General features: G+C 43.1%; 1 protein-coding gene across 14 annotated transcripts in view; it reads right to left on the bottom strand.

The window, feature by feature from the left end:
- The window catches only part of RYR2 (ryanodine receptor 2), a 625,908-nt gene that overhangs the window by 341,481 nt on the left and 271,932 nt on the right, over positions 1-12,495 (bottom strand). For all 14 annotated transcript variants that reach the window (XM_053300231.1, XM_053300272.1, XM_053300252.1 and 11 more), the window contains exons 19-22: positions 10,519-10,652; positions 8,030-8,271; positions 7,639-7,831; positions 5,923-6,139 (exon numbers count right to left, since the gene is read on the bottom strand). In XM_053300231.1, coding sequence (XP_053156206.1) covers positions 5,923-6,139; positions 7,639-7,831; positions 8,030-8,271; positions 10,519-10,652 — 786 coding nt within the window. The remainder of the gene's footprint in view (positions 1-5,922; positions 6,140-7,638; positions 7,832-8,029; positions 8,272-10,518; positions 10,653-12,495) is intronic.

The following is a 12,495-nucleotide window of genomic DNA, read 5'->3' as shown; positions in this document are numbered from 1 at the left end:
GAAGAGGAAAGGCAAGGCAGACTGGCAATCATTCTTGAGCCTAAGGAATATTAACAATATTCCGTTATCTTAAAAATTAAGAACAGTTAACATAGCTAATTAACTAACAATAAAACTCACAAATGACCCAGAATCAAACCACTGGTGGTAATAGTGGTACTTGGTCATTTAACTGATTCTGCAACCATTCTTTCAGTCTATCTTCTTTGCATCCACTTTCCCCCTTCTTTTTGATGCTCTATCTACTTTGCTCTTTTTTCACTCTAGTTTTGTTTAGGTGTTATGAAAATTATGGATGCTGTGACCAGATACAGAAGACCTGAAGAAAAAGAGAGAAACCTGGTCAGCATTAAACCACAGACACTGTAACCATGTACAGCATACATGGGAGCATGCTGGCAATTCTCCCCCCACCACTAGGGGTGTGCACAAAACTGGTTTGCGTGGTTCAGTTTGTGCCACCAAACAACCCACCCCACCCCTGCTCAGCTTAGATTCAAGCTGGTTCAGGGGTTCTGACCTATTTTTTAAAATATATTATTTTTTTGAATGACTCACTGGCGGGTCTGGCAGCCTCAGGGGGTGCTGGCACAGCCGCACGATAGGGATGTGAACGGAACCGCCAACTGCAGTCCGGCACTGGGGTGGGGGGGTCGCTTTAAGAGCGGCGGGAGGGTTTACTTACCCCTCCCGCCGCTTTCCCGCTTGCCGCCGTAAACATACAAGTAATTGGGGTGGCAGGATACCTCCCTGCCGCCCCTTCCCCGACGTTACTTGCAAAACCTCCCAGGAGTGCATTGCGGGCCTGTGCGCACGTCACAGCGATATGAAGTGCGCACTCGTCTCTGTGACGTGCGCGCATGCAATGCACTCCTGGGAGGTTTTGCAAGTAACGTCGGGGAAGGGGCAGCAGGGAGGTATCCTGCAGCCCCAATTACTCGTATGTTTACGGCGGCAAGCGGGAAAGCGGCGGGAGGAGTAAGTAAACCCTCCCGCCACTCTTGAAGTGACCCCCCCACCCCCAATACGAACCACCCAGGTCCGGACCGGTCCGGGCCCATCCCTACCACACGAGGATCTCCCTCTCCCCGCTTTAACAGTTCTTTCTCCTCTAACGGTTCTTTCCCCAGTGGCAGCAGCGCATGTGCAGCAGCCTCCAAAATGGCCCCTGCCGGAGGCGTAACTATAGGGGGCAGGGGGGGCACATGCCCCGGGCGCCATCTTTTCTGGTCACGTGGGGGGCGCCACCATGACCCAATTTTTTTTTAATTTTTAATTTTTTGTTAATACAAATGTTTCCTGCTCAGTGCAGCAGCGCTGCAGCAGTCAAGGGAGCGCGTCGGTGCCCCCTTCCCCACGAGCGGTTCCTTCCGCGCCGCCTGCGCCCCCCCCCCCATTGCTTTGCTGGCACCTGGCAGCCGCGGGCGCTTGTGAGGAAAAACCTAAGTATAATGTAGTATGTTGGGGGGGCGGTGGGGGGCACCATTTCAGTGCTTGCCCCAGGCACCGTTTCCCCTAGTTACGCCTCTGGCCCCTGCCACTGGGGAAAGGGCCGGAACAGCCCCCAAATGCGCCAAATCAGCCCTTAGAGGACGAGGGAAAGGCAAGTGGGGGGAGGGAGTCTGCAGAGACCACTACCGCACCAGCACCCACCCACTCCCAAGGCTACCAGACCCACTAGTGAGTCATTTTTTAAAAATATATATCTTTAGACATTAGAACCCCCGAGCTGGGCCTGAGCCAGCCGGTGGGGAGTGGTTTGGCTCGAGGTCAAGCCAAGCTAGATCAGTTCAATGGCGAACCGGCTCAATCTCAAATAGGTTTGCACATCCCCACCTGCCATCTGCTGCTCCCCAGCGATGCACTCCTACACGATGTCCCAGCTCTCTACATAGACAAATGCTGTACAAGAGAGGGAGACCCAAGAGAAAACTTCCCCATGAATAAAAACTCTCCCGCTCTTCCTCCGAGGAGTGCAGAGCAGTGTACATGGTTACTTTTATCCTCACAACAACCCTGTCAGGTAGGTTAGGCTGAGAGATACATGACTGGCCCAGAGTCACCCAGTGAGTTCCATGGTTGAATGGGGATTTCAACTCGGGTCTTCCCAGTCCTAGCCCAACACTCTTAACTACTACACTATCCTGAAGAATCTCTTCCCACGTATAGCATTTGTTTCTGTAGATAAATGCTGTATGAGTGGAAAACAGGGGGACATGGCTTAAGAGTGTGTCTACAAAGGGGTATGTTTGCCAGTATACTCCAGTGTTTGCTATAACTAGATTTAGTCTCTATGGCTTAAACAATGCTGAACATGGCTTCTCTTCCTTCAGGGTTTCCATTCTTTCTCTCCTGTCAACTTTTCCCGCTCTTGTGTTCTTGTCTAACATTCTAGGCACCACCCTTAACTTGTTGTGTATTCTGTAAACTCATAGGAGTAGTCATTACAGTATGAGCTTCTTTTTGCAACTCTATATGTCTACACAGATTCTATATTTTGGCAGCTCCTGGTTTCTACTTTGTGTTTCTTTTAGACTGTGAGCACTTTTGGGATAGGGAATCAAATTATTTGATTTTTCTATGTAAACTGCTTTGAGTACTTTTGTTGATAAGTGGAATATAATTAGGAGTGGGAATGGAAGTGGTAGTAGCAGCAGCAGCAGCATACTGTTAAAATTGATTTATTTCATTTTTATACTGCCCTATCCAAAGGCTCTGGGTGATACACAACAACAAAACAACAAACTAACAAAAAAATCATTTAAAACAAGACAAACTTGAAAATAGTTTAAAACCATTTAAAAACAGTTTAAAACATTCAAGAACAATTTAAAAACCTTGGGTGACCAGACCAAACAAATATGTTTTAAGGGTTCTCTTGAAGGGCAACCAAGATACCAAACCACCAATTTCTGCCAGGACTGCATTCCAGTCCAGGAACAGTTGTAGAGAAGGCCCAGTTCCAAGTCACCCCCAGATGTGCTGGTGGTAACTGGAGACGAACTTCTCCAGATTACTTTAATGTACGATGGGGATCATACAGAAGAAGGCATTCTCTAAGGTAACCCAGACCTAAGCCATTCAGTGCTTTACAGGTAATAACCAGCACTTTGTATTTTGCCCGGAAACATATTAGCAGCCAGTGCAACCATTTAAATACAGGCATAATATGGTACTGAATAATGCTGAGAAATCCAAAAGAACCAGCAGAGTCACAATCCCTCTGTCGATTCTGTGGTAGAGGTCATCCATCAGGCCCAACAAGGCTGTCTCAACCCCATAGCCAGCTCTAAAGCCAGTTTGAAATGGATCTAGATAATCAGTTTCCTCCAGAACTGCCTTGAGCTGGTTAACTACCATTTTCTCAATCACCTTGACCAACCATGGGAGATTGGAGACTGGCCTATAACTATCCATCACTAAGGGATCTAGGGAAGGCATCTTAAAAAGCAGTCTAACCATTGCCTCCTTCAAAGAAAGAGGCATTCTAGCCTCCCTCAGTGATGTGTTAATGATATTAACAAGGCCACCTCTAACAATTTCTCTGCTAGAAATAAGCAACCAAGACAGTCAAGGATCCAGAGAACAGGTGGTAGGCCACACCACCCCAAACAGCTTGACCACATCCTCCTCAGGAGTCACAGATTGAAACTGATCCAATCTAATACTGCAAGAGGGATTGCTTGACAACCCCCTTTAATAGACTTTGCAGAAACAGCGGAATCTAAGTCGGCCAGAATACAGGAGATAGAACATAGTATCTGGAGACTGATTTGAAACAGGAGTGAATTAAACTCCTCATGACCAGGATAATTCTACTGCGCACAAACCTGCAGATGCAATATGTGCAGACCAGAATTGTTTAAATGCTGCATGCACTGCCGCCACATAAACCTTCAAATGGGTTCTATGCTGTGTCCTGTCAGATTCGAGCTGAATTCTCCTCCACTTGCATTCCAGTCATCTACCTTGCTGCTTCAGCCCCCGTGGCTCCTCTGTATACCAAGGGGACACTCTTAAAGCAAGTCTGAAGGAACACTTAGGACTGATCATGTCTACTGCCCTGGTGAGTTCCTACTCCAGGTTTCCACAAGGACATCGACAGAATCACTGGTAGCATCGACACTAAAACCCTCCAAGGTTTCTTGAAATCCTACTGGATCCAGCAGCCTTCTCAGACAGACCATCCTAATAGATCCCCCACCCCTACAGGTGTGGATTGTATCTGTGAAACCAACCTTAACCAGATAGTAGTCTGTCCATGACAATGGGGAAAACACAGGATCCCCCACCCATGGAACACCCCCCTGATCCAAACAAAAGACCAAATAAAGTGCAAGCCCGGCAATGTGAGTTAGTCCTGAAACTAACTGGGACAGGCCCATAGTTGTCATAGCCACTATGAACTCCTGAGCCACAGGAGTTCAGCACCAAAGTGGATATTGAAGTCCTCCAGCACTAAACATCTGGGAGACTCCAACACCAACTACGAGACCAGCTCTGTCAGTTTAGTTAGGGAGTCAGTTGAGCAGTGTGCCGATGGTACACCAACAGAATCACCAATCTATTCTTAATCCGCAGCCTCAAAAATACACACTCATTGTAAGTCAAATGTCTCACAGGGAGATGGTATTCTTATGGACCACAGCCACTCCACTCCACCACCCATTTCCCCTAACCTGTTCCACAACAGAGTAGCCTGTTGGGAGATGCTGGGTCCAAACTGGGTCACTTGCCTCCCCTAACCAGGTCTCAGTTATACATGCCATGTCAGCTCCCTCATCCACGATGTAATGCCACGACCTGGCATTACAAAGGAGCTTGGCTAGGCTCTGTGAACATAGGAAACTGCCATATACTGAGTCAGACCATTGGTCTATCTAGCTCACTATTGTCTTCACAGACTGGCAGCAGCTTCTCCAAGGTTGCAGGCAGGAATCTCTCTCAGCCCTATCTTGGAGAAGCCAGGGAGGGAACTTGAAACCTTCTGCTCTTCCCAGAGCGGCTTCATCCCCTGAGGGGAATATCTTGCAGTGCTCACACATCAAGTCTCCCATTCAGATGCAACCAGGGCAGACCCTGCTTAACTATGGGGACAAGTCATGCTTGCTACCACAAGACCAGCTCTCCTCTCCTCTCTGTGGATAGTTGGAACTTCTTCCCAAGACCTGAGAGTTGACAAGGCAGCCCGAAGTGGAAACAGTAACTAAATTACTAATATCCCTTCCCCGGAATGTCCTGCTACCCTGCCAGTGCCAATTCTTCTATTCTCCCCAACTATAGTAGTAGCTGCCCCAGAGCTGCCAAATGCACCCCCTGCATCACTCTTCTCAAGAGAGTCCAAACACATGTCAGCAAAAGGCCTCACACAACCTAATTAAAATGGAGGACCAATACAACAAAATACCAAGTAAAATCCTGCTTTGTAATGTTGTATTGATATATTTTAGCAAACACAATCCGAAGCAGTTAAGACATGCCCCAGCTAGTCTTGTGGGCAATTTCCATACCACCATATCTATTCCTAGCATCCTTACCAGAAGTCTCTCAAATTTGTGAATTCATAATGTAGGAAGGATTCATACACATGTCAGTTCAGGAATCAGATGCCTATACACCAATAATCAAAATGTAGTTTCACATAACCCAGTTTGATTCTCTAGGAGCTGTGTGTATAAATCCTTCCCCAGTTTTAACTTAAAACTCATGAAGTAAATAGTCTGCATTACAGGTAAATACATGGTGGCAAATATATTTAATATGATGGTATTTTGGCACCTAACAAGAAAATGTGAGACAACAATATGAAGCCATAGACAAAATCTGTGTCCATAGAGACATTCTGAAAAATTGTTAATTGTAGCATAATATTATGTAACATATATTAACTATAGTTTAGAACTGAATGTAGATTCTATTTACCTGACTGGTATCTACTGGTACTGGGGTGAAAGCTGCTTGTGACAGAGAGATATTTGGACCCAGTAGATCTCTTGTGCAGCTGCGATCCTGTTTGTATTCTCTGCTGTGTTCCACTTTCAACTTTTCTTTTGGCAGAATAGCTTCAAAACAAGGTGCATATCCCGGAGGTGGAAGGAATTTAAATTCTCCATGGCGGCCTCCAAGCAAAAAACGTACCCTACAAGACAACAATTTAAAGAGCTCTAGGATTTGTAAATTGATTCTTAGGTAAAAAATTTACTTTGAAAGTTATACCTAAGACTGCATCTGTTGCATTTATTCTCGAATACAGTAGTTCTATCTCACAGTATTGCCTCTGTATTAGGCTGTAATTGCCTCTATTCTAGGCTGCAATTATGCTCCAGAGGTGTCTTGCTTGTGTGCATTAAGTTACCTGCATATTTCAGATTAGGTTATTATGCCATGCAAACTAATAATTCTATGTGACTTAAATCCTTTGACCTACTCAGTTCTGATTATCCTTGTGGTTTGGGAAGGAGTCACACTGTAGCACATCCCATGATAATCCCATATTATCCCAAAGATAATATGAAAGAAGTTTAGAGACGAACAAGTATAAGGTGAATCCAATCTGAAAAGTTAGTGATCATATCATTATTCCATTACTAGAATGGAAGCTGATATAGAATAAGGGTTAAGAGCACAAGCTATGAGTTAGAACTGAAAAATAATTAAAAATAATTCACGTAACCATGAATTCACTCAATAGCTTTAGGATATTCACTATTATCATGTAGCTTCAGTTTCTCTTACGTAGTATGAGGATAATACTTACAGGCTGTAGAATTTATCATATAATGCATGTGATGTATTTTGGGTTCTTAGGAATATGTAAATAATTATTTCCTACAGTGTATTTAAATCTTCAACAACAAAACTTCTACAGTATAGCTCCCTTCATTACAAACAGAATATTTTGTTCACTACAGAACAAATCATTAAAAGAATGATACATTAAACCTCTTTCAGTGGAACTACACATAATGAGACACACACAGCCCAGACAGACATCTTGTGATCAGACTGTTTATTTGATAGAATATTATAATATTGACAACTAAATATTGACAACTAAAACCTACACTGTGTAGAAGGAAATACCACATACATGAACAAGAAAGTAATTATGAAGAGAATTCCCAGGTGCACTGCAGAACTCTCTTCTAATTATAATTCTGTACTCAAGTCTTAAGCACAAGCTGGACTAGATGCACAAGATCAGTGACAATATCCCAGTGTTTCTATTTTTCCTTTAAAGTAGCTCTGGAGGAGGACTGTCAGTTTAACTGGGCTATGGCATTAGAGAGGCTAATGTTTTATCCCACAGTGCAATTTTTCTGATCTAAATTTCCCCCTTGAAGAAGGTGTTTGCCCCACTGGGGTGAACAAATAGGTGATTTTCCCTAGTAAGGCAAGTAGAAAATTTCAGACCGGGAATTTAAACCAGGAAAGTGGCATGGAAGGGAAGGTTTAACTTCCTGAGCACCACAGTTCCTGTCCAATTTGCTGCTTACAAGAAAAAAACAAACATATGGAGATCAAATCATAGATATACCACTTGCCAAAGCCAAATGAACAGGAAAATAAGCAAGGAAAATTATTCATAAAAATCACTGAAAAATAATAGGATCAAGGAAAACTTCAGTAGTTACTAACTTTATCCCTGCAGAGAAGCTGACAACTGGAAAGAAAAGACCATCTGTGTTGAAATTCTCAAACATCCCCTGGACTGGCTGCCCATTTATCCGAAATGAAATACTTGGAGCACTCAGGTCAAGACAGCAGCTGATTACATCATCTGTCCGTAGCAGATGCTGGTTGGGAGAATTTACAGACCTTGCGACACAACCTATGGTGTAATAAAAATTGAAGCTCAGGAAAGAAAATCTATTGAAACTGGACAAACATGGCAAAGAATTAACTAAGACCAAAAAATGCACCGGAAAAACTAGTACTATTTTCATGCATATAACACTGTTTAAAATGGAACACCTACAGAGCATTTTTACTTTAAAAGAAGGCTATTCAGATATTTGAGCTGCCTTACCTGACCACAGATGAAGTCCATCGAAACCATAGGAATACAGGTCATCACCAACACCATTTCCTCCCCATTCTTCTCCTCCCACAGGGTATGGCGAATAACCCTCTGTTGAAGCCCAACCCACACGAAGGTGAGTAGCCTCTGCTGTTGTAAATGGTTCCACATGGTCAACCATTAGCTCATAATACCATTTCCTGTACTGAGCAGAGCCTTCACTGATTCCAAGAAAAATATTGGGTCTCATGCTGAATACAGACAAAAAAAAACACATCAAAAAATCACACATTTAAAATGCATCAGAAAATCAGCATGTTAAACTATTTATTTGTATTTATGTTTTTAAAGCATTTTAAAGTCTGCCCTGAAAATCCTAGACAAATTCTACAGGAATGAACCCTAAGAATCTCTCCAAGGCATAGGGAACCAAGATTATGACCATCCAGCAGGCGCGGGCTGTGAACGCACCTCGGGTGGGGGGGGCAGCGGGCGGCTTCTTTACGTGTAAACGGAGCCAGTGCTCCATGCCGCCCAGCAGCCCCTGCGGCGGGGAATCGCCTCCGCCACTTACCTGGTTCCCACGGAGGCGAGCCCCCGCCAGCGGCCAGGTGAGTGGCGGAGGTGATTCCCCGCTGCAGGGGCTAGTGGGCAGCACAGAGCACCGGCTCCGTTTACACTTAAAGAAGCCGCCCGCTGCGCCCCGGAGGCGCGTTCACAGCCCACGCCTGCCATTCAGAGAGGGGATCTTTGCAGGATTTAATAATTTTTAAAGGTAATGTTGGAGTTCATAGGAACAAAAAAAGACATCATTCTAAAAAGAGCTATATACAAAGGCAAAAATGTGATTATGAATGTTCTCACTGTATTTTTCCATAGATAACATATCTCCAAAAGGAGCAAGTTTCCCCCTAGTGCTGTTAGTGCAGTAGTTGGAAAAAGAACTGAGGGAACACTCTAACAACTGCTCCTCCTTAAAAGTCGCACTGTCCATATGAGTGCAGCATTAGAACATATCAAGGAACTGGAGAAGTTTCCTGAAGAGCTGACTGCACAGGTGCAATCCCATTTGCATAAGAGCATGGAGGGCCAAGACAAAGATCAAACAGTAATCAAAATACAATACCTTCAATTAAAAAAACATATTAATGTTAATGCATTTCATTTATAAATGGAACTGAGCAGAAACAGTGTGAAGAATTAAACTGATCAATCAATTAATCAATAAATTAATCAATGCAACCATGACATTTCCTAAATGAACATTTCTTTCTAGTTGTTCAAGGATTTATAGATGGGGGGGGCGGGAAATGGTCCTAGAAGAGAGAGGGGTTTGGAGTCCTCCCTCAAGATGCACTGTGGGGCTAAGCCTCCCCTGCCCCCTCCTGATGATTCGACAGAAAGGGGGCTGCTGTTGCTTTCACGGCTGGAAAGATACAGCCTGTACTCGAGGATCCAGCAGGTAAATGCAGAGCCTTGCTTGTTGTGCCTTAGGAGCAGAGATTGGCTGTAGGAGGAGTCCTCAAGCTGAGTTGAGAGCAAGAGTAAAATAGCCCTGAGGCTGATAGAAGAACTAGAAGCTGACTTTAAAGACTAATCTGCTATTTTATAATATTAACAAAAAGAGCCTTTTCAGCAGAGTTTGGATCCTGTTTGAATTTTATTTTTTTCATTTATTATTACAATCTGCTATTATCTTTTGCAACAGAGCAGATATTCTAACTGTCCAATCCTAATATATTTAGAAAAAAGTCCCACTGTGTTAATTGGTGCTTACTCCTACGTAAGTGCACATGGGCTATCAGCTAATTAATAAAAAGGTTGTGCAGGTCTCAACCAATACTGGCTAAGTTGTGCTGTGCAGAGGAAAACAAAGTAGGCCCGCTCGAATGAATGAATGAATGAATGCTGGTGTGTGTAAAATGCCTCTAGCAGAAAACAAATACGACAGAACTTTCTGTAATGCTGTAGGAGAAAGCCTAAACAAAACATAGTCTGCTTCTCCTCCCTCTCCCTGCCCATTTACTAAAGTGGTGCTTCCCCTCAGCTTCTGTGTTTCTTCATTTGTAATATAATGAAAAGTTGTTGCTGTATTCTCTGTTGCCAGGAAGGGTACTGCTGACTTACAAAGTGCGAAGCCTTATCTAAGTACCATGATTGTTCTTTTTGAGATTGAAAAATGGGTGGCTGATATATTTAAGAGTTTTTCTCTTCTTTTAATCAGCCAGCTGAGTGGCTTATACTGTAAAAACAGAGGGTTGCTGCTGGTCTTTATTGGTGAAGGTGAACAAGTAGCTTCTTCTCCCCATTTCTGCCCTCCACATTTATTAAGACAAACTCATTTCAGCAAAATGTTGACTATAACTTACAGTTTCATGGTTTGCCCATTAAATAAGCAAATCTAAAATCCTCCTCCACCACCAAAACATTTTTGGGACACCTGTAGAGTAGTGAGTGACTGTATATACACGTATAATAATATTGTTTTAATTTTTTACCTGCTCACATGGTTGACAAGGCGTGTCTGGAGAAGGAGATCTCTTCCTGGCAGAAGATTGTCACAAATCAAATGTTGATTAGATCGTACGGCTACTCCATGGCATACACACAGAGAACACAAAACATCTAAAACCTAGTGAAGAAACATTGTTATGATGATCATGAAGGTTTTCAGCAACTATGTTGTTTAAAAATATTAAATATGAAACAGTAAGATTCTCCCTTGGTAGCTTAGATGCTTTCACAGGGGTGGCTTGTCCATAAGGCAAGGTGAGGGGAGGTGACTGCCTCAGGTGCAGAGGCACCATGGGGCATTGAGTGGAGGCATTTTGTCCCACCCCCACCCCATGGGCAACCTCACCTTGCCCGTTGCTGCCACCTCCTTTTTCCTCCTTGCTGCCCATTTGTCTCCTTTCTTGTGGCCAGACATGCCCTGGGCACTACTGGTGTCAAGGGCGAAGACAAGTCACAAGGTGCAGTGTGTGTGTGTGGGGGGGAATTGTCCACATCCCTGCCTCTGCTGTTCAGCTTATCCCAATCTTAGTTTCCACTGCCTAGAAGGTAAGCCAGCACGGGTTTTACACTACGCGTCAAGGGGAGGCAGCAGCAATGGAGAGGGAGGCAAGAAGGAGCATCCAACAGGGAGAGGTGGCATTTGTTGCTGCCGTTTTCCTAACTGGCTTTCTCTCTGTCTCTCTCTTCTCCTTGCTGCATCTTTTGCCAATAAATTCATGTGCTTGTGCTCTGCTCCCAAAATGGAGCAAAGGAAGCACACAAGCATGTTGGTGGAAGACATGGGAGGAGGGGGGAGGAGGGAGAGAGAGAGAGAGAGAACGAGAACGAGAACGAGAACAAGCCGCCTCTTTGCTAGTTCTAGTAGCCTACCTCTCCATGGTGATCTCTCTCTCTCAAATCAATTAAATCATGATTTATATCACTTCTCAAAAAGACTCAATTTAATAAATCAATAGATCACTGATTTAATAAATCAAATAAAAAATAGGTTTTATTTAACCATCATTTTCTAGTAAAAATGCATTCTTGTCAAATATAACATTAAAATATATTCATTACTACTCAGATAGATATTTTTAAAACGAAGGTTCACATTATACATTATGAGTAAATTATCTATCCTGAGGGTTTTTTGTGGGGGTTTTTAGATTAATTTTCATTTTTTTAAAATGAGATGATTATTTGGTCATTTTATTTAGTATCAAAGCAGACACATGCTTGTGAAATCATTAGAAGGTTCAATTAATCCTGGATGTTTTGAGGATGTTTGTGTTATGATGTCCTAGGACAACTACCACCATCGCCAAACAGGCTTTTAATTTGTACTAATAAGCTTGTTTGTTCTGGTTAGTTTTCTTCAAAAACCAACAAAAAATAAATAAAACAAGCACATTTATTTTTAATGGTTAACTATTTTAGTTATAAAGTGCTTTTCCTCAATAAAAAATAAGCAATTTCAGCTAAGTCAACACAAGAAACTTGAAGTTTTGAGTGGTACAGGTAACTCAGTCTTCTTCACATTTGTCTTTCTGTTTGCTTGTAGTCTAGAATAGAAAGGCAAGCTTTCCTACTTTTTAAGTTCCCAAATTACTTCTCAATTTAGAATGAATTAGTCAAAAGGAAGAAAAATTCTTTCTACACCTGCAGAAGAGGCTACTGCTCTTAGAAGCTGGATTACCACTTCAGTGGACACCAAATCCAAACGTTTAAGTGACTTCTACCAGCCCACTGGTGTAACTTCCTTTAAAACTTCATCAGCAAACATATTCCTTGAACTGGCCGCTCTTAGCCCTGGAATCTATACTCATAAAAAGTTTCTGCAGGACTACATGAATATGTTCTGCTTATTTTTTGTTCCACTTTCTATTCCTCTCCCTTATCCCTTGCATTTTTAACTTCTCCATCCCCTCAAATCCTCTATACTCATAGACCGTCTTTGTCTTTGCATTTTAAGGGGATGA

The sequence above is a fragment of the Hemicordylus capensis genome, chromosome 1 (assembly GCF_027244095.1).
Source record: "Hemicordylus capensis ecotype Gifberg chromosome 1, rHemCap1.1.pri, whole genome shotgun sequence".
NCBI lineage: Eukaryota > Metazoa > Chordata > Lepidosauria > Squamata > Cordylidae > Hemicordylus > Hemicordylus capensis.
The sequence above is the reverse complement of the archived record's forward strand: the minus strand, read 5'-3'. Positions and strand labels throughout refer to the sequence as shown.